The sequence below is a fragment of the Calonectris borealis genome, chromosome 1 (genome assembly GCF_964195595.1).
Source record: "Calonectris borealis chromosome 1, bCalBor7.hap1.2, whole genome shotgun sequence".
Lineage (NCBI taxonomy): Eukaryota > Metazoa > Chordata > Aves > Procellariiformes > Procellariidae > Calonectris > Calonectris borealis.
Window position 1 is genome coordinate 43,123,063 of NC_134312.1, and position 17,843 is coordinate 43,140,905.

The 17,843-nt window shown below is 45.2% G+C and overlaps 2 protein-coding genes across 5 annotated transcripts in view; one reads left to right on the forward strand and one right to left on the reverse strand.

The window, feature by feature from the left end:
- The window catches only part of ZDHHC17 (zDHHC palmitoyltransferase 17), a 77,591-nt gene extending 73,205 nt beyond the window's left edge, over positions 1-4,386 (forward strand). For 2 of the 3 annotated variants that reach the window (XM_075150351.1, XM_075150364.1), the window contains one exon: positions 1,249-4,386. In XM_075150351.1, coding sequence (XP_075006452.1) covers positions 1,249-1,387 — 139 coding nt within the window. In that variant the 3' untranslated portion in view covers positions 1,388-4,386. The remainder of the gene's footprint in view (positions 1-1,248) is intronic. The other variant, XR_012673651.1, reaches the window with a different exon arrangement.
- A 4,227-nt stretch (positions 4,387-8,613) lies between these two features.
- On the reverse strand, positions 8,614-17,811 carry CSRP2 (cysteine and glycine rich protein 2). Of its 2 annotated transcripts, none has more exons than XM_075150375.1 (6): positions 17,783-17,811; positions 13,620-13,738; positions 11,459-11,627; positions 10,325-10,457; positions 9,563-9,656; positions 8,614-8,954 (listed from the first exon to the last, which is right to left on the reverse strand). In XM_075150375.1, exons 2-6 carry the CDS (start codon positions 13,729-13,731, stop codon positions 8,878-8,880), a joined length of 585 nt encoding a protein of 194 aa, XP_075006476.1. In that variant the 5' UTR covers positions 13,732-13,738; positions 17,783-17,811; the 3' UTR covers positions 8,614-8,877. The 2 variants fall into 2 exon arrangements, with proteins under 2 accessions (XP_075006476.1, XP_075006487.1); XM_075150386.1 differs by lacking the exon at positions 17,783-17,811 and adding an exon at positions 15,272-17,303.
- Positions 17,812-17,843: the final 32 nt, after the last annotated feature.

Consider the following 17,843-nt stretch of genomic DNA (forward strand, 5'->3'; position numbering starts at 1 on the left):
ACCGGGATGGGAATATGGCGGCATGGAGCAGCTTACAGAGCCAAACCAGGAAATAAATGAAGGCATGAGACTGGAATATTGGTGGGTTGAGGACACGTTACAAAAGGAGCAGCGAAGCGACAGAAGCATGTCTCGTCCTGCTGCATATGCTGCATCTCCTGTGGGAACTGCTGCTCCTTCAGGGGAACAGGAGATAGAAGTTCTTGTTGCAGTTTGATTTTGTGCTACAAGAGAAGTTTGTGTGATCTTTTTTTAATATCCTTCCATACAAAACTTCTAGTGAGAAGTAGACAAGCATCTCTGTGCAGTTGCAGTCTTCCTACAGATAAGAATTGTAACAAAAACAATTCTTTTGCCTGAAGGACATAAGGCGGTGCACAGAATAGGAAAAAAATGCTGGTTTTATCTCCAAATCAATGTCACATTCACAAACCATTTTCACTGAAATAGCTGCTATTATAAAAATGACTCCTGAAAATAACACCAGATGTCTAAAATAACTGACTTGGCATCACCTGTCAGATGAAGCATCGCATCAAGTAGTTGTCATCTCATTGTTGCTTAGACCTGTCCTTGCATATATCATAACATGACCTTCTCTTCCTGAAAACTGTGATCTATTCAGCCTGTGTGTAATTAAATTTAAAAAAACCCAACATGTTGGTGTTTTGATGTAGGTATCTTAAATATTTGACAATTAATTGATTCAGCAGCAGAAAGCACTCGAATAGTTTATTTAATTCAGATAATGCTTTCTTAATTTTGTGCTGTCTAGGGACTTAATTGATCTTCGACCTGCAGCTGGTGAACCAGTATGTATGACAGAAGTAGACATTAATAAAAATGGAAATTATTCTAGGAAGACATTAACTTCATACTGTTTTGTCTTGCATCCATCTGTACAATGCAACTTTCCTTTTAGAAAGTGATCTGAATTACCATGCTATGCTACATGACGGTGCACTGCCAATAACATGTTACATTTCTCCATGCGGTTTTGGTAGATAGTGGAAGAAAGTGAGTGTTCTGGTTGTGTCCAAGGATCAAACATTCACCAGTCTGGTGACTGCTGCTTATTTCAGAACTTGCTCATCAGCAAGCACTAAGATAATTCTTAACTGAATTGGTTTTCTACAGTTGGGAACTTAAAGGGTGAAGAATCGAATTTGTAGGTAGAAAAAAAATATTGTACTTTGTTAGATGAGCTATGATATTGCTTGCTAACCTGTTTCTTTGTTTTGTTTTTAGCCATGGATGTATAAGGAACATTATAGACTTCTTTGAATTCAGATGCTGTGGTCTTTTTCGGCCTGTTATCGTGGACTGGACAAGGCAGTATACAATAGAATATGACCAAACTTCAGGATCAGGGTACCAGCTAGTGTAGCACCACCTTCATCCTGTGAGCATATCATATCTGAGTGGTGCCTGAAAAATTTTCTCTCTCTCTCGAATCCGCATCCCTTGAAGAGTAGCATGCTATGTGTAGGGCTGATGATGAATCTTAAAGTACCTTCTCTTCATCAGAATTTTATTAACAAAAGTAAAAATGGACAGAATAAACTGCCAAACCTGATAAGGAAGAGGAGGAAGATCAAAAAGGGATTTTAACAGTTCTTAACATGAAAATTATTCGCAACAGCATATTCACAGTATTTGTTGTTGGGGTTTTTATTTAAGGTCTTTCACAATGGAGCATGAGATTATTGAAGTATTGACATAAGTAGCTACGTTGTGCTGAGCAGAAAAATTTACTTCCCGATATGAGTAATTCCACTGAAACAAGAATCTAGAATATGAAACTAAATTTCATGATGCAGAGTTCACTGATCGCTATGTTGTAGTTCCTGTAATGTGATTTTTTAATACAGATTTTCTGTAGTATTATGTACATTGAAAAATGTGCTTTTCAATACTGTTATAAACATCATGTGGTGGGAATCCCCTGTAACGTGTTAAGTTATAGCAGTAGGGCACGTCAGATATGTTGAGAAAAAGTACGTTGCCCACATTTTTTGGTGATTGTTTTTGCCACCAGTTAGTGGTACAACTAAATACTTGTAATAACCCTGTTCTGAGATTATATAGTCTGAAATAAACAATTGCGCAAATAAGGAAAGCTCTTCTGTCAAAGTTAAAGCCCTGCTTAAATGCATGATACACCTGTAAAACTAGATTACAGTATATAATGTTCAGGAAAAAAGTCGAAAAAATTCATTATCTTTGAAGTAATTGTATAAGCAACTTAACAAACTAGCAATGTTTCAATATTAGGTTTTGTCCTCATACAGTACAGTGTAGTGTAATTGGAGACATGTTGGAAGAGAAATCGCATAGGGGAAACCACAGATGTGAAAGCAAAAATCTCAATTATAAAAAGACAAGATAGTTTTAAATTGAATGCAACTGCAGAAGAAGAACCCAAAGTTGTCTGAAATGCTTATTTTGTTTGGGTGTAAAATAACGGAAACCAAACTTTAAAAAAAAAAATTTAAAATCCCAATAATAGCACACGCACACAGAAAATGTAACGCAACGTTCTGAAGAAGATGGTGTATTGGCTTGTGGAAATCACCCTTAATTTCTTTTTTTTTAAGTTCTCATGCTACAGATATGTTTGGAAGGTAAGGAATGATCTGAAATTGCATTCCAAAGGGGCTTTTCTTGAATGTGATGCACTGATTTTTGTTATGGTGTTTTCATATACTCATAGTGAATTGTTCACTGCTTCCTTAACTATTGTTTACAGAGAGACTGAGAATCAGGTTAGTTCTCTTCTAAGTGCTGTAGCAACCCAGTGGTTCGAGAAACCTGTGAGGGGAGTTTGGGGAGGGACCTGAGAGCAGATGTCTGAGACTAGTGTAAAGAATGTGTATCTGTATATAAATAATTTATCAAACAGTTTTCTCTCTGTGAGTGTGTGTTTAGTGTATTTAAAGCTGCTCATTTTCATTTTATTCAACCAAAAAAGTGTAGGAAGATACCTAATGAGCTTTTAGTGATGTTCAATATTGCTGTTAATAGGCATTATGCCCTGCAAATTCACTGCATGTTTGATGCTTGGCAAAATTAGCGTTTTCTGTAATATGCAGATTACAGGTAATAAAGCAATCTAGTGGTATTCCCGGCCCTTGCCTTAGTAAGAGGAGCAGTGAAACTGTAAATAGTTGATGTTCAGTATTTGCAAGTAAACATTTTTTCTGTAGTTGTTCATTGACCTCAAGACACACACTTAGTTTGCAAGTACCAGATATCAGGATTTACAGAAGTGCAGCATTAGAGTACTTGAATGTTTAATACTGGAAAAATCAACATCGTCTTGGACGCAGTTTTAATGGGAGAGGTTTGGGTGTAGGGGTGGCAAGAAGCTTTTGCTATTTTTGTCAGACAAAATTTATAATCCTAACGAAGACACGTTCTATTTCAGTGAAAACACTTGACATCAGTTACTCATCTTTTTCTAATCAGAAAAAAGCATGAAGACTTTGCAGTGTTGTTTATTTTAATCACCAGTAATGTTCTGCATATTTGTTCATTTTTTTTTTCACATTTCTGTTGGGGGTCGGTTGACTTGAAGAACTTCAGTCCACTTTATTAAATATCGCCTAACACCAGAAGAGCAGTTCAGTACGTGATACGAGTTTTGGTTTTAGTTGCCCAGTAGCATTAACTGCCATGAATTGTGTCATGCAGTCCATGTCAAAAATGTTTGCAAAAGAGGAGGTGATCTTTGGTAATACGTGGTGAATTCTGCACTATTTACTTGTTAATAGCTCTCTGGTAACAGTTTTGTTGAGACCTGCAGAATTTGAGCACTAGTAAGTAGTTGTGAAAATTAACTTGCATATATGGATTTGGGATGTATGAAGTTTCCAGTGCAAAATGTAACTTGTCTTGAGTAACACTGAATCTTTTTATGTGAAATCATAAAATCAAGCAGGGGGGAGCCAACTATGCAGCATTTATCTGTCATCAAAATTCACTTGTTGAACCAAAACTGCATTGCTTCTGAAACTTAACAAAGCTGATCCAGACCAACAGCAGATCAGATCAACTTAATCTGACATAGGTAGAATAAATGGGAATTTTGTCTTGGCCCTAAACATGTGCTGTTTCTTTGCAGGTTTCTGTATTCTTTGATGTCCACCAGATTTTTTTTCAATTACTGTGTAAAACAGCATCACTACATTTTAAGCTATGGATTTTTTGGTATATTCTTTATTTATAACTGTGCCAAGTATTATTTTAATACTGTCGAGATCTTGATGTATTACATTGTGAACAAAAAAATCTGTAAAATGTTTAATAAATTAGCTCTCCTTACATAAATTAAATCTGTTAAATTTTGTAAGTTATTAATCAAATAAATATTGACTCTTAGATGCAGTGTTTGTCTTGACTTGGGATGTGATTTCACACAGTGTTGTTTCTGTCCAATTTCGGAAGCCGTATCATGAGAAAATGGCTGGTATCTTGCATCTTATTTTAGTAAAGTCTTTCCAGAAAGATTTACACATGTCTTAAAGGTAGCATGCACCCAATCCTGTGCTGATGTGAAATCCTGTGAACTACTACACTGGGTTTTGGTAAAGTACACCTTTGTGTACTACCAATTAGAGTTACTGTTCACTAATTAGATACTTCTTTCTTTTGAGCAAAGCATGCTGGCAAGGTAACGTTTCTTAAGGGAGAATTCATTCTAGTTTCAGGTGGTCAAAAAATGTACATATTTAATGACATTGGAGGTATTCTGAAGGTAAACAAGACATCCACATAGGGCTAGTAGGTATGACCAAGATGTGTGCTTCTAGGTGGCACTTGCAGGAGACAGAATACCTTGACGCTTCTGGTCTGTTCTAAAGGTTGGATTTTGAGTAGAAACAAGGTAACCATCCATGTTGGAATTTAATCAGGATATTTATAACCAGCAATATGTATTAAAGGATAAGGCTGGGACTTAAGAGCACACCTAATGGGGAGAAAAAAGTCCCTGTGTTCTGCTGGATGTGGGTTCAATATTGATACTGATTGAGAATTGTTGCTGCTGTTCTCCCCCAAGCAATGGTTCTGGTGAGGCTGGGCCCAAGCTCGCCTCTGCTGACCACCCTTTGAGTTCTCCGGTAAAGATCAGGGAAGGTACTTTCTTTTGTAAAAAAGACATTCTGTGCGGAAGATCTCCATCAGAGATTTGCAGTGCTCCATCAGAGCAGTTGCTGCTCTTGGGAGGTACGGGTGGGCTCCTGATGACTTGAAGGCTGGTTACTTGGTTTGTTTTATTTGGGAAGAAGCCTGCCCTCTGCACCCTCATTACGGCTTGATTAGAGTTCACTCCCTCGCACTTCCCATGAGCTGCCTTTAAGGAAAATCAGATTTTTTTTTGCTATGAAAGCAATGTTTACTTGTGAATGCTTGCATTTGGATTTTATCCACTATGGACATCAGTAAAAATTGCCAGGTTGAATTTATTTGCAGTATCTTACAAACTTAGTGCTGTTATCTTATAAATTTAGTGCCATATTCACATTGCCTCCAATCCTGCATACTACTTAAGATCTCCAGATCATGAAGTCAGAGTACTTTTGAAAACCAGTCTCTCCTGGAACGAGGGCTCCAAACTGAGACTAACTCAAAGCTGTACTCCAGCCTGGGCTGGAATATTCATCAGTGCTTTGCTGCAGCTGAAAAGTTGACAGTAACAAGTGAAAGCACTTCAGTGTAGGGTACTCATTTCTTGACAAGTATGTTGTCTTTATGGTTACAAGTTTTCTTTTTTCCTTCATTCCTTTGTTTTTCCTGTCATTGAATAAGTTGTTGGTATGTAGAACAGTGCAGAGCTGTGAGTTACTGATATAACTCCCTCCAGGAAATGAAAGGAAAGCCCTTGATTTTTAGCGGTTTAAATCACTTCTGATCGCTGCTTCTGTTCATTTTTCTAAGAATTGAAAGCTCTTTTTTATAGGTAAATGAACAATATGTTAGATGCCCATTTTTGTCAACATAAATCACACCTGCCAGCTGTGCTAATGTGGCGGGTTTAGATCAATTACAGTAGCTACATCAACTAACGGGGAGCGGTTTCATCTGCCCAGTCGTGTGTCAAGAGCATTATTTTGCTTTCTGTCTATCCAACAGTGCCAGTCAACAATATCTAATGCCGTTCCTGAGAAGAGGAAGAACTTCCATCAGGTAACGAGGCTATGGAAAGGGGATGTTGTTACTGTCTTCATGTCCTCGGCTGCTGGGGCCTGGATACCGCTTCTCAGTTACAGCTGTCCTTGCTCAGGTTGGAAGAGTCAGAGGGGATCAACCCTTCCTGCATAAGCATCAAGTTGGCAAAGGAGAAAAGTACTTTTTTTTTTTTTTTTTTTTTTTTTAGGAGAAAAGTATTAGGATTATCAGTATGAGTAGCAGGACCAAAGGTTTCTGCCCAGGTTTCCTGGGCTGTGCTGTTTCTTTCTGTCTCGCTTCCACCTGAAACCTGTGCTGCTTCTGCCTTACTGTTGTCTTTTTCAGTTGTAATTTTTCCCTCCCTGTGAACTGTACAAGCTCTTGGCTCACATTTTGAGCCGGCTGTCTGTTCTTCCTCATATCTACGTTGTTCCTTTGTGACCTGTACAAAATGCTCTTTGTGTATTATTTTGACTAGTATTTTATTTTTCTAATAAGGCTTTTGGCTTGCACTGCTTCACTGCCTCAGACCGCAGTCGTAGATGTTGCTTGAAACTCTGCCTTCAACCGCGCTGACACATTTGCTTACTATTTTATTGTAGCATTCCCCAAAAAGTATCAGCCTGCTTCCCAAACCAGACAGAGTTTCAAATCTCTTCTTTAACTAACTTCTGTTGGGCACGATGAGAGCTGAAACTGAGCCTCCACCCCACACCACCACGTGGGTTGTAGCCACTGGGACGGAGCTCATGCCTCCCCACAGATGTGGTCGGCCTCTAGTGAAGCCCTTGCTGTGCAATAGCATGCCCTTCACTGGAAGGGATGGAAAGACACCCCTACAACTGCCTGTTACCTGCTGAGGCTCAGGCGTGCTCCTCTGAGGCACGGTTTGCGCTTTTAAGAGGCGTAGATGCCCAGGTCTCACGTGCCTCCTCCTTACTGTAGGCCACAGGAAGCCTTTGCAAAAGGAGCTTGGCAGAGGAACCTGAGCACACTGGTGAAGGTTTGCTTCAGGTGCTCAAGAAACTTAGGACTCAATTAAAAAAAAATAATAAAAATATTAAAAAAAAAAATCGCGAAGCTGCTCATACTAAATGGTGGTTACTTGCAGAAAAATAAGTTGCCTTAAACTGGGTGATTTTTGCATAATCGTTTTAGGCGTAAGTACCTCATTCTCACATAAGGCCTTTGGGGGTCTGATCCCGCGTCTGCTGTTGAGGAGGCGACTCCTGTTTGCTTCACAAGAAGAGCAATCGCAGGTGCTCGGGCCCTGCAGGCTTGTGTTGGGAGCTGCTCCAGCCCCTATAAGAAGCCAAGCTCTTCTGTGAACTTTCTACTCAAGATCTGGCTAAGGCAAAAGTAATTGTCTCCTAATCGTAGACCTTTATTAGCAGCAGTTCCTGAAGAGTTATGTTAGCAGAGTCAAGGCCCCTGACATTACGGCTTTCACCCAACTGGTGTGTTTGCACAGAGTAGATCTACACTGCACTTGATGTGTTTAACTGCAATTACTCCTTGCCCATCAACTTGAGTTCAAGTCACATTTTCTGCCAGAGTGTTTAAAGACAGAATTTTATTCTGCTCTGTTGTTGCGCTGCAGCTACTTTGTCAGATCCCATCCTCAAGAGGCTGAAACCCTCCACCATCTTAATTAATTAAGGGTCCTAGCACTACCAAGGAAAGGACAAAAGCTGCTCTTAAACCTGAGTTTGATGTGATAGTCCAGAGCTTGGTCAACTGCCGAGTAGGAATGGTATTAATCTGCAGCTGTCTCGGTAGAGTACTCCTACGCAGTAAGTCCTGTGCATCGTAACACCTCGATACCAAAGCAACCCCACAAAATGTTACGGTGAAAAAGGTTTGTTTTCCATTCACTGCAGGCTCTATGGCAGAGACAGCCAGCCATTAGGGACACAGCTACTTATAATGGAAATGGCCTCAAGCTGCACCAAGGGAGGTTTAGACTGGACATTAGGAAAAGTTTCTTTACTGAAAGAATGGTCAGGCCTTGGAACAGGCTGCCCAGGGAAGTGGTGGAGTCACCACCCCTGGAAGTATTTAAAAGACGTGTAGATGAGGCGCTTAGGGACATGGTGTAGTGGGCATGGTGGTGTTGGGTTGACGGTTGGACACGATGATCTTAGAGGTCTTCTCCAACCTTGAGGATTCTATAATCTGTTGCTGCACAGAGTGGTAGATTAGGATTTACTACTTCTGTGCAGTGAGCAGCTAGTTGCCTTGCACATGCATATAATGGTGTGATACTGGAAGACAGTCCCTCACCTCTGAAGGCCATGACCAGTGCTATGTATGTCCAGCCTTCAGTCACGCTGGGCTTTCAGTGAAGCTCTGCACCAAGTCCAGAGCATCATATCTCCACTCCTGCACCCCTGAAGTACCACAACAATACTCCCCTTACTTATCTTGTGTTGCTCACAAAGCATGTAACACTTGGCTTTAGGATATATCAACAAGCAAAGCTTTATTGAATTGATACTCAGTACTAAAACTGTTACAGTGTGATACACAAAGCAAGGAAAAAAAGCAGTGCCTTTTTTTTTTTTTAAAAAAAATCATCTGCTGAATGTATGCCCAAGCACTACAGTAACTAGTATCTGTTTCACAGTAGTTAGTAACACTTTAGGAAACTCTCTCATTTCTTGTAGCAGGATCTCAGCAGCGCCGTAAGGGGTTTTGAGCCGTGCCTCCTCACTGGGCGTGAACGAGGGCGCCTGCTCCCTGGCCGTACCCAAATCCCTTGGGGCCAAAGTTCTTCGCATAACAACCTGCGAGAAAGATGAACATGTAGTAGCTGAGGCTTCTGGCTCGTTAATTAAGAACAGTGCTGCCTAGGCTAAGCCCCTCAGCTGCTTCCCATTAGTCACCCATCAGAAGCAATGCTTAAAAACATTTTGTTAAGCTTTGTAACTGCCATGACTGAACTCAATAACCATGGCCGTTTGGTCCGTGCAGCTCCCAACCTACTCTGTGAAAGCAATTCATACATCGGTTCTCTGGCTAGGTATCTGTTAAGACATACATTGCCATCAAATCACTGTGTGGATCAAGTTTATATCCATGATACCACGCAAGAAGGCACGGCAGAATGCTTGCTAGCTTGTTCCCTTACTCTGATCTGCGTTCTGACCCACGCAGAGGACACGGGCTGCTGCTGCCTTTCTCAGTATGTAATGTTTTGCTTGATGCAGATGTAAGCTACATCAGCAGCTTCAGTAATATTTATTTCATTTCTCAGCTCTATTCCTATGACTTATAGAGCACTTCCATCTTGACAGGAGCCTGAAAGTTTCTTATATCAGGAATAAATTCAGCATCTGTCCTTGTAACACACTACCTTGAACCATAAACAAATGATCTTTGTTTCTTTCCTCACCTTTACAATAGATTTCTCCCTCTTTTTCAGTTAGGGTTGTAGATTCTAGGCTTTTTCCACACTTGGCACATCGGAAGCAATTTTTGTGCCATGGCTAGGGGGCGGGGGGGAAAGAAAAAAGAAAAAAAAAGATAGTTTAAATACACGGAATGCCTGAGTTGGTAAAAAAATGCATTAACTGGAGATGCCTGCATCAGTATTGTTTTATAGATGACTGATGCAATAAAAACCAGTTCAAGTGCACCAGTAGCAGATGAGAGCATCTGCATTTCTGCGAGTGGCCCAAAGCGCTGAATTCCACACAGCATCCTGCTCAGGGCAGCATTTGGGGCTTGCTCTAATCAATTCAGAGCAGATCTTGGCTCTCTGTAGCGAGTCAGACAGCTGGCAGACTGACACACAGTTTTACACGGTATTTTCGGAGAACATCCCCTTTCTGCCAAAACATTCAGCCTCTATTATAAGCTGCACACCACAAGACTGTTCGTTCTTCTGGGGGGAAAGCGCTCCCGTAGTCTGCTTCAAGTCTCTGGCACGAGACGATGTTGAAGCTTCACCTCTGAAATCCACGGTGTACGCCCATCACCCTGCATTTCAAGTGCTTTTTGTTCAATTAAGTTGAATGATTTGACTATTTCCAATGCTAAGAAATGCAATTTGAAGGTAGTTCTGCCCCGCAGTTGGTTCCCTGCTGGAACCCACATAACATACCTTACTCACTTTCAAGTCCATGTAGCAGGTACAGCACACGCAGTTCCTTACCTTTCCAGCTCCTATTACTTTCTCTGCCGCATAAACAGAATCGCCACACCTAGAGCATTTCTCTGCCCCTCCGAACTTCTGAGCGAACTTCGAAGTGTTTGGATTTGTTGTGGGTCGGTGGGGAGAGGGCGTGCTGAAAGAAGCGGGACATTTGTTGTCTTTACTTTTTTTACTAAATGACCTCTTGCTCTTCTTAACAACGCTAACAGAACAGCATCCAACACACAGTACAGAATACAGTACTTTTGCAAAACTGGAGAAGTAAGTTACCAGCAAGGCTATCCAATTACACTTGGTAGGAAAAAAAAAAACAAAAACACCAAGAAAAGAAAGGCCATGCTTCTAAGGATAAAAAGAAGCTACTGTAAAAGCTAGTCTTATGAGCAGCCTTCACCTTTTCACTTTTCTAGAAGTGCTGAATTCTGTATCAGGACATGCATTTATCAGATAGTAAGCTACAAATAATTCCGTTAAATTCCTGTCCGCTGATCATAATCTGGAACCTGAACTGAGCACTGAACCTGGCTGGAGAGCATACATCATATAAATGTCAAGCAATAATTTGGGAACTTGCATGAAGCAAGTTGTGAGGCATACCTCAGCTTCTTTCCACATGCTTTGCTTTACAGCTGGAACTTAATCAGACTAGGAATGTTTACTATTTAATAGGCCTTTTGGTTTTGGCTATAATTAAGCACAAATGGATCTTCATTTGCCAGTTAAAAATTCATTCTTCTTGTAGCCCCAGATTCTCAGCTCCCCGAATCCATCCCTGCCAGAACCTGTTGAACATTTGCATTTGCAGCTTATTTAGGAAAGTGACTCGAGACCTACAGTCACCTCTGCGGGCTCGCGCAGAGCCATCAGCAGCTCCATAATCCAGTCCCCTGTGGCTCATGCGTAGGGTTACTGCACCTTTACTTGTGCTAACTCCTGCTTGTTCGGTGCCTACTCACAGTCACCAGTGGAAGCTTTGTGCACTGCAGGTTAAATGCCCTGCATTCGGTTATACTGGGGTATTTGCAGCATTTCTATTCCAGGCAACACGAACTAAACAAAATCCAGCCTGAAAGACTCCTCTGAAAACAGTGCTGAAGGACAAGGGTCACACACCCCGCAACTCAGTTCACTCACCTCTCGGGCTTGATGCCTAGTCTCTCTCCCCTGTCCATGTTCAGCGTGCCTGCCCCTTGGCCGTACCCGTAACCTTTCGGGCCATACTTTTTCCCATAGCAAGATTTGCAGTAAACTTCAGCATCATGAATCGCTACAGTTGTGCTGTCCAAGTTTTTCCGGCAGACCACTGGAGGGGAAAAAAAAAAGTTAAACTGCCATAAGGGACCATTTCCATCAGCACATGTAGTAAGCCAAAAATCAAGTGAGAAGTGATGTTATGGGTTTCCTTGTCCACAATTCTTCCTATTAGGTTGTGGGACTGCCAGAGATTAGAGGGAGCAGGTTGTCGTTTGAATTAGTGAATTATGCTTAGGCCTATAAAGGGCTCTATTCCCTCCCACCTCTCCATGACCGTGACATTTAAAGCCTGGAAACTTGCTGTGGTTTGATGAATGAGGCTGCTCAGAAACCCAGATAGTGCAGTCAGCAGTTTCCCTTGACAGATGCCATACAGCGTGAAGCAAAAGTCTATCGGTGCAGAAGAACCCCTGTCCTGCCCTTTTGGCCAGGGTGGGGCTGGGAAAAAAAAGCCTCAAGGTTTTCCCCCTGCCTCGGTGCTGCTTTGGGGCAGCGTTGGGACTGCTTCACAGCTGTCACCGGAGGGGCTGTGCTTTTCTGGCATTCCTACATTGTCCTTCAGCACAATGCGAGCACTCTGCTCAAGGTTACAGTAGAAGGCAGAACTATTCCCTTCTTAAACCTTCTTTTGTATCCCACCTGGCATGCTCTTTCCATCTGCAACAGCATTATGCTCATGATAAAGAATTTGGGGAGGAAAAAAAAAAAACAAAAACAACAACAAGCAACCTCATGAATTTTTTGTTTAAAAAGAGTTTTAAGGTCTTCAAAATACAGGGTGACCTTTGCTTATGGCATTCATTAGCTCCAAGGTTCTTTTTATAAGGCACAAATATCCAATAAGTAAATCGACTAATGCATGTTTGTTAAGTCTACAGACTTTAACCCCAACAGAACTATGCACTAAGGAAAAGCAAATACTCAGACACACTAGAGCCATTGTTTGACTGTAAGTTCCAGGTTTCTTTTAATAGAAACTCCCATAAAAGGCTGAAAATGAGGCAGCCAAGACATCTAATCTTTTTTTTGTGACTGCTGTAGAGCTAAGGGAAAGGAGCGTAGGTGCGCCGAGGCTCACACGCCAGCACAGCGCTGACATTATGCTGCAGACGAACAGCAAACTAGTTCGAGAGGGCCAGTGGTAAACTGTGGCTTATATGAAGAGGGCTAAACCCGAGCTCTGCCCACAGGTATTAAACACCAGCAAGAGGGACAAAACAGTACCTCATGTTTGTAATAAGGTAAAATTCTCTGATTCAGACAGGCAGGCTGCCTGTTTGCAAAGCAGGAGCCTCCGATTCACAGCGACCCTTTGTTCCCTTCATCTAGGCAGAGGTCTTTTCAGCAGAGAAAGCAATTTTCAATGCCTCGCTGGGCTTGTTGGTTGGACTGGAAAATAATGCTTTGGACTCCTTTCATCTGAAATAAACCACAGGCCCCTGTGCCAAGAAAGTCTAGGCTTTCGGCTGTGGTAAAGCATCAACAACTCGGCTGTGCTCAGGCACGCTGGTGTCCTGGTCCGCGTGGGACTTCAGGGCAGGGGTTTGGTAACTGTTCCTGCAGCTGCTGCCAGCCCCGGGACCACCGGGAGAAGTCCAGCTGAGCTCAGACCAGTGCAAATGGGGCTCTGCCACTGGGCTTTCTCCTCTGCATGAGCAACACTTAAGCCAGGTTTCCAACCTAAAGATCTCTTAGACTCCTGATGAGAAGGCTGGGAGGCGGGCAAATGGAGAGAGGGAGAAAAGCATGATGTGCTCTGCTTTGGGAGGTGCATCCCACCCCTCCCACACTGGAGAGGTAGGATAATATCCCTCCAGGAGACAACCTCTCCCTTCGGCACCGCCAGGCCCAGGAAGCACAGGGGAAGCGGGAGTCAAGCCCAACACGTGATGGACAAAGCCATCTCTGGCCGCTGCCATTCCCTGTGCGTCACGGGTGCCAGCTGAGCCTGGGACGTCTCAGCGGACCAGCACCTTGCTGTTGTGACCCCCCCAGCTACGCCAGGAGAGGTTTTGCAGGGGAGCGGGAGGGGAATACTTACTGCAGAGGAAGCAGCACCGGTGGAAGCTCCTCCCGTCGCACTGCACCTCCTCGGCATGGTAGACGGTGCGGCCACAGGCGCCGCATTTGTTGCCGCCTCCCCAGTTCGGCATGGTGGCTCTGCGCGCCCAGGCGGGAGGGGAGAAGGGGAGAGGTTTGTTAACCACGGTGTCCTCTACCACCCCGGCTCGAGGACAGCTGGGGAGCTGGGGTTATAAGCTCCTTTAAAGCAGGTCTGCGAAGTTTGTATATCAGAGCACACGCCTGCAATTTCACCAACTGTTTAAAAACGTGACCTTCCACCGCGTGAGAAGTTTTTGTGATCAGATCAACTTCTCAGCCCTTCAGATCCCAGACCAGACTTAAAAGCTTAGGCGGGCTCTCTACGGCTATTTGTAAAAGCAGATGGACTGGCAAGGGGAACAGAGGCTGCTGCTGCTGCTGCTGCTGAACAGCAACAAAAACAGAGGCGCAGTCCTCACGAGACGTGTCCTCCTGTCCCTGCCTGGGGTTTTGAAAGTTACATAAATTGGATATGCACAAATTACAGTTTCATGCACAAGGGCTTTACTGTACCTTGAGCGAACGCCCCCCCCAGACGGATATAATTTCAGTTTCTATGCTTCATTAATGCTGGGCCTCTCGTCTGATGGAAGCAAACCAATTGTGCCAACAACGGCATTTTGTTTTACTGCAGGGCCTATCATTTGGGATGCAGTACAAGCCAAAGTTCACCCCACCGGAGAACCACTTATTAGGGCTGTAGGGACATTCTGAACTCCTTTGAGAGGAGTTCAAAGAAATTTAAGGGGGATTATTTCCCCGGGGACTCCACCGCTATTACATGAACTGCGCCTTTACCAGAGAGGTATATGAACCAAACCCAAGCACTCAAGGAGCCACTTTAAAATAAAGTAAAACTCCCTCTCATGCACACTCAGAAGGCTAGCGGGAGGGACAGGCACCATCACCCATCACGTCAAACTACAGCCTTGGGAACAGTCTCGTTCGTTAAGCCAGAAGCAGCAATTGTCCCATCTCAAGCTGAGCTGCCCCCTCCCCAGCTCCCCTCGCGCCATCACCACCACCAGTTCCCACCCAGCTCAACCGGGAGCTCCTCCTGCTCCTCTCATTAACTGTCCTGGGCTAAAGCACCAAAGCAGAGCACTGCCCGCCACCTTCAGCTTTTCTGGGGTTCCCTCCTCCCGCCACAACCACGAGCTAACATAGCGGTGTTTGTTGAAGGCTCATCTCCCAGTCATCACTGAACTGTCCTCAACTCGCGACCGTTGGTTAATGCTGGCTTGCTCCCCTGCGGCTCACCACCTGAGGACCACCTCTCGTAAGCACGGAGGCCAACAGCAGCCAGAGCGAGGGTTACCGATTCAGTGAGTCTAACCCAGTGGAGCTGCTCAGGCCTCATCGCCCCCCCAGCTCCTTACCGACCCTTGTTTCAGACAGGGTTTCTGGGCGAGGACCATGGGTTTGCCCACTGGAAGCCCAGAAGACACCTCCTGCCACCCCACCCCACCAGCAGCACCATTCCCTCCCAGCAGGCTCCCCACAGCAGCACTGCAGTGCGGGTCTGCTATCAGGGACGGAAGGAAGGAAGGAATTTGTCAGGAGCTTCTGACTTCTCTCGGCACAACTCACCTTCAGTTACCCTTAGAAGCTCTCCTATGTTGGCCAGACAGGGAGAAGAGACACGCGACAGCATCCCCACACAACGCCCACAACCTGCTGCCTTCAGTCAGCTTTGCCGCTCATCCCTCTGAGCCAGAAGCAGAGGACGACCAATCCCCAGTTGTCCCCCTGGCCAACAGAGAGGAACTGGAAGCACCACCATGACACAGGGAGCCAGAGAGGAGCACGTGGCTTCACGATCCCCTTTCTTACGGGGCTCTCACCGACGTCTGGGAGAGACCTCGGTGCAGAGTGAGGGGTCTCGTGGGCACCTGGCCGCTGCCTCGCGCTCTCCAGGCAAGGTAGAGCAGACTCGCACATCACATCTCAGAGCAGCAGTTTTGGCTAAGCCTGAATTAAGCGACCCACCTTGCTAGTGCTGCTAAAACAAGCCTCCTGCCCAAGCAGCCTGACCAGCAGTTCGGCAGTTATAGGGATGCAGGGAAGGTTGCGTGGTTCCCAAGTAAGACATGCTGCCAAGTAGCTGCTACAAGACCTTTGTCCAAGACAAGCAGACAGCCATTCATGGCATGTGGGAAAATAAGATCAGTTTATTAACCTAAATTGGGGCATCTTAGGTACATTCCTCAGCAAAGGCTTAGGAAACTTCCTCGGAGTGGCTGAGCAGTGCCATTTGCACACTGACACTAATTACTGAAATATCCCTTTGTTTAAAACTTCCACGGGATTAGCACCATTACTGCTCCATGGTTTAGCACTAATACCCTGACCGAGCTCATAAAATTAGTTTTATGACATTTCCCACTTTGCCTTTGTCATTCTTGGCACAACTGTAGAGTCTAAAAATTAAGATTCCATTTCTTTTATTCAAGTGCTTGGCTGTGCTACCGCACAGCAGCTGACATCAATCATGGTGAAGAGCGTCCTTAGTTAAAAGGAATATAGGCTGCACAAAGCTTTGGAAAAGGAATGCACGGACTGGAACAAAAAAAAGGGGGGAAAAAAAAAAAGGAGAAGAGATTCCTTTCCACTTTGTACACTTTCCAAAACATAAACGGTATTTGGTACGAGAACTACTTCTGTCTTTTCCTCTCACTATCCCCACGCTCACATTCTTTTGTGCATTCACATGAGTCTAAATTATTTTAATAATTTTGTTAACAAACAATTATTTAGTTTCCATGCACACTAGAGTTAAGGACCTGGATCAGGTTTCCAGCTTTGCCCCAGATTTCCCATGTAATATTGGGCAACACGGGGTGCAGCTCCACCCCTTCTTCCCAAGGGAGACAAAGTATTAGATGATCTGGCAACCATCAGTTGACTCAAATCTTCTGATAAGGGCTCTGGGAATTATTAAATGAAAAGCAAAAAGGAATCGGAATCAGTACTTCAAGGTGACCTTGGTCTCTTCCACAGAAGATATCTGCATTTATCCTCCCCATAATGTTCCCATGACGGCTTGCGTGGGAAGAACGGCAGTATTTCTTCAATTACCCAACAGCAAGGGCTACCCTGAGGCAGCGGTGCCCAAAAGGCACCTAAGGGGAAGAGGGCTGATGACTTGAAGAAGCTCTGCAAGCAGGACAGCGTACAAGCCTGCGCTCCTGCCCACGAGCCGCTCTCTTCGCACCACCCAGGAGCTTCATGCGACCCCGGTCTCCTTTGAGAGCTCCACAGGTGGCAGATTCAGACTTCCAATCCTGCGTTAAGCCTTCCCTGCTCCCTCAAGACTTTTTGGCTAGTTCAGGCAGGCCTTCAGGGAGCTCAAGAGCAGTAATTAAACATCCAGATGATCTCACTACCAGTACCAACAATTTTGACTTTCAATTGCGGGTTTGTGGGCAGCTACTGTCCTCTAATAAGAAAATCCTGCCTTCTGCTAAGCTTGTACCCAGCCGAGAGCAGACACGTTATTCAGCTAGCGTTCTCCGAAACGCCAGTGACGAGCCACGGCAACTGCAAAGTCCTTTCCAACCCGTTTGTTATCGGCAGGTTTAAACACAAGAAACCTAACCCAGCCCCAAGACCGGCACTGCGGAATTTCAGGCTACCCAGTTATCCCGCACTGCTTTTTCAGCCACCCGCTGGGGAAGCCAAGCCAAGCGAGTTGCAGCTCGGTCCAGCCCTGGGGAACCGCAGCTCCCCGCGCTTCTCCCGCCGACGCCGGCCGGCTCTGCTGCCGCTCCCGCGCGGCCCGGCGGAGTGCTCCGGCCGGGGCCCAGCACCAGCCCCTGCGCCAGCGCCCGGCTGCAGCGGGGCATCCCCGGCCCCCCGCCGGGGAAGCCGCCACGGGACCCCCCTGCAGCCCCGCAGCCCTCACGCGTGGGGCGGGACGGGACCCACGGGCGCAGCTTCGGGCGGCGGCAGCGACTGCCGCGCACCGCGCCCCATCCCGCACCGCGGGACTGCGACCGGCTGCGTGGGGGCTCTGCCGGCGCCCCTTCCCGCCGAGCCCGCCCGGCCCGCTCCGCACCTGCGCGCCCGCCCGCTGCCCGCTGCCCGCTGCCCGGCACTCACCCCGGATCCCGTCTCGTCTCGGCGCGCCTCTGCCCGGCGCGGCCCCGCAGCGGCTTAAAGA

What these genes read in the sequence shown, in the direction of transcription:
- CSRP2 (XM_075150375.1), bottom strand. Translation starts at nt 13,731, where the DNA reads ATGCCGAACTGGGGAGGCGGCAACAAATGCGGCGCCTGTGGCCGCACC. An exon ending in CCGGTGCTGCTTCCTCTGCA is followed by an intron (nt 11,628 to 13,619) that starts GTAAGTATTCCC and finishes TTTCCCCTCCAG; the next exon opens with TGGTCTGCCGGAAAAACTTG. An exon ending in GGGAGAAATCTATTGTAAAG is followed by an intron (nt 8,955 to 9,562) that starts GTGAGGAAAGAA and finishes TCTTTCTCGCAG; the next exon opens with GTTGTTATGCGAAGAACTTT.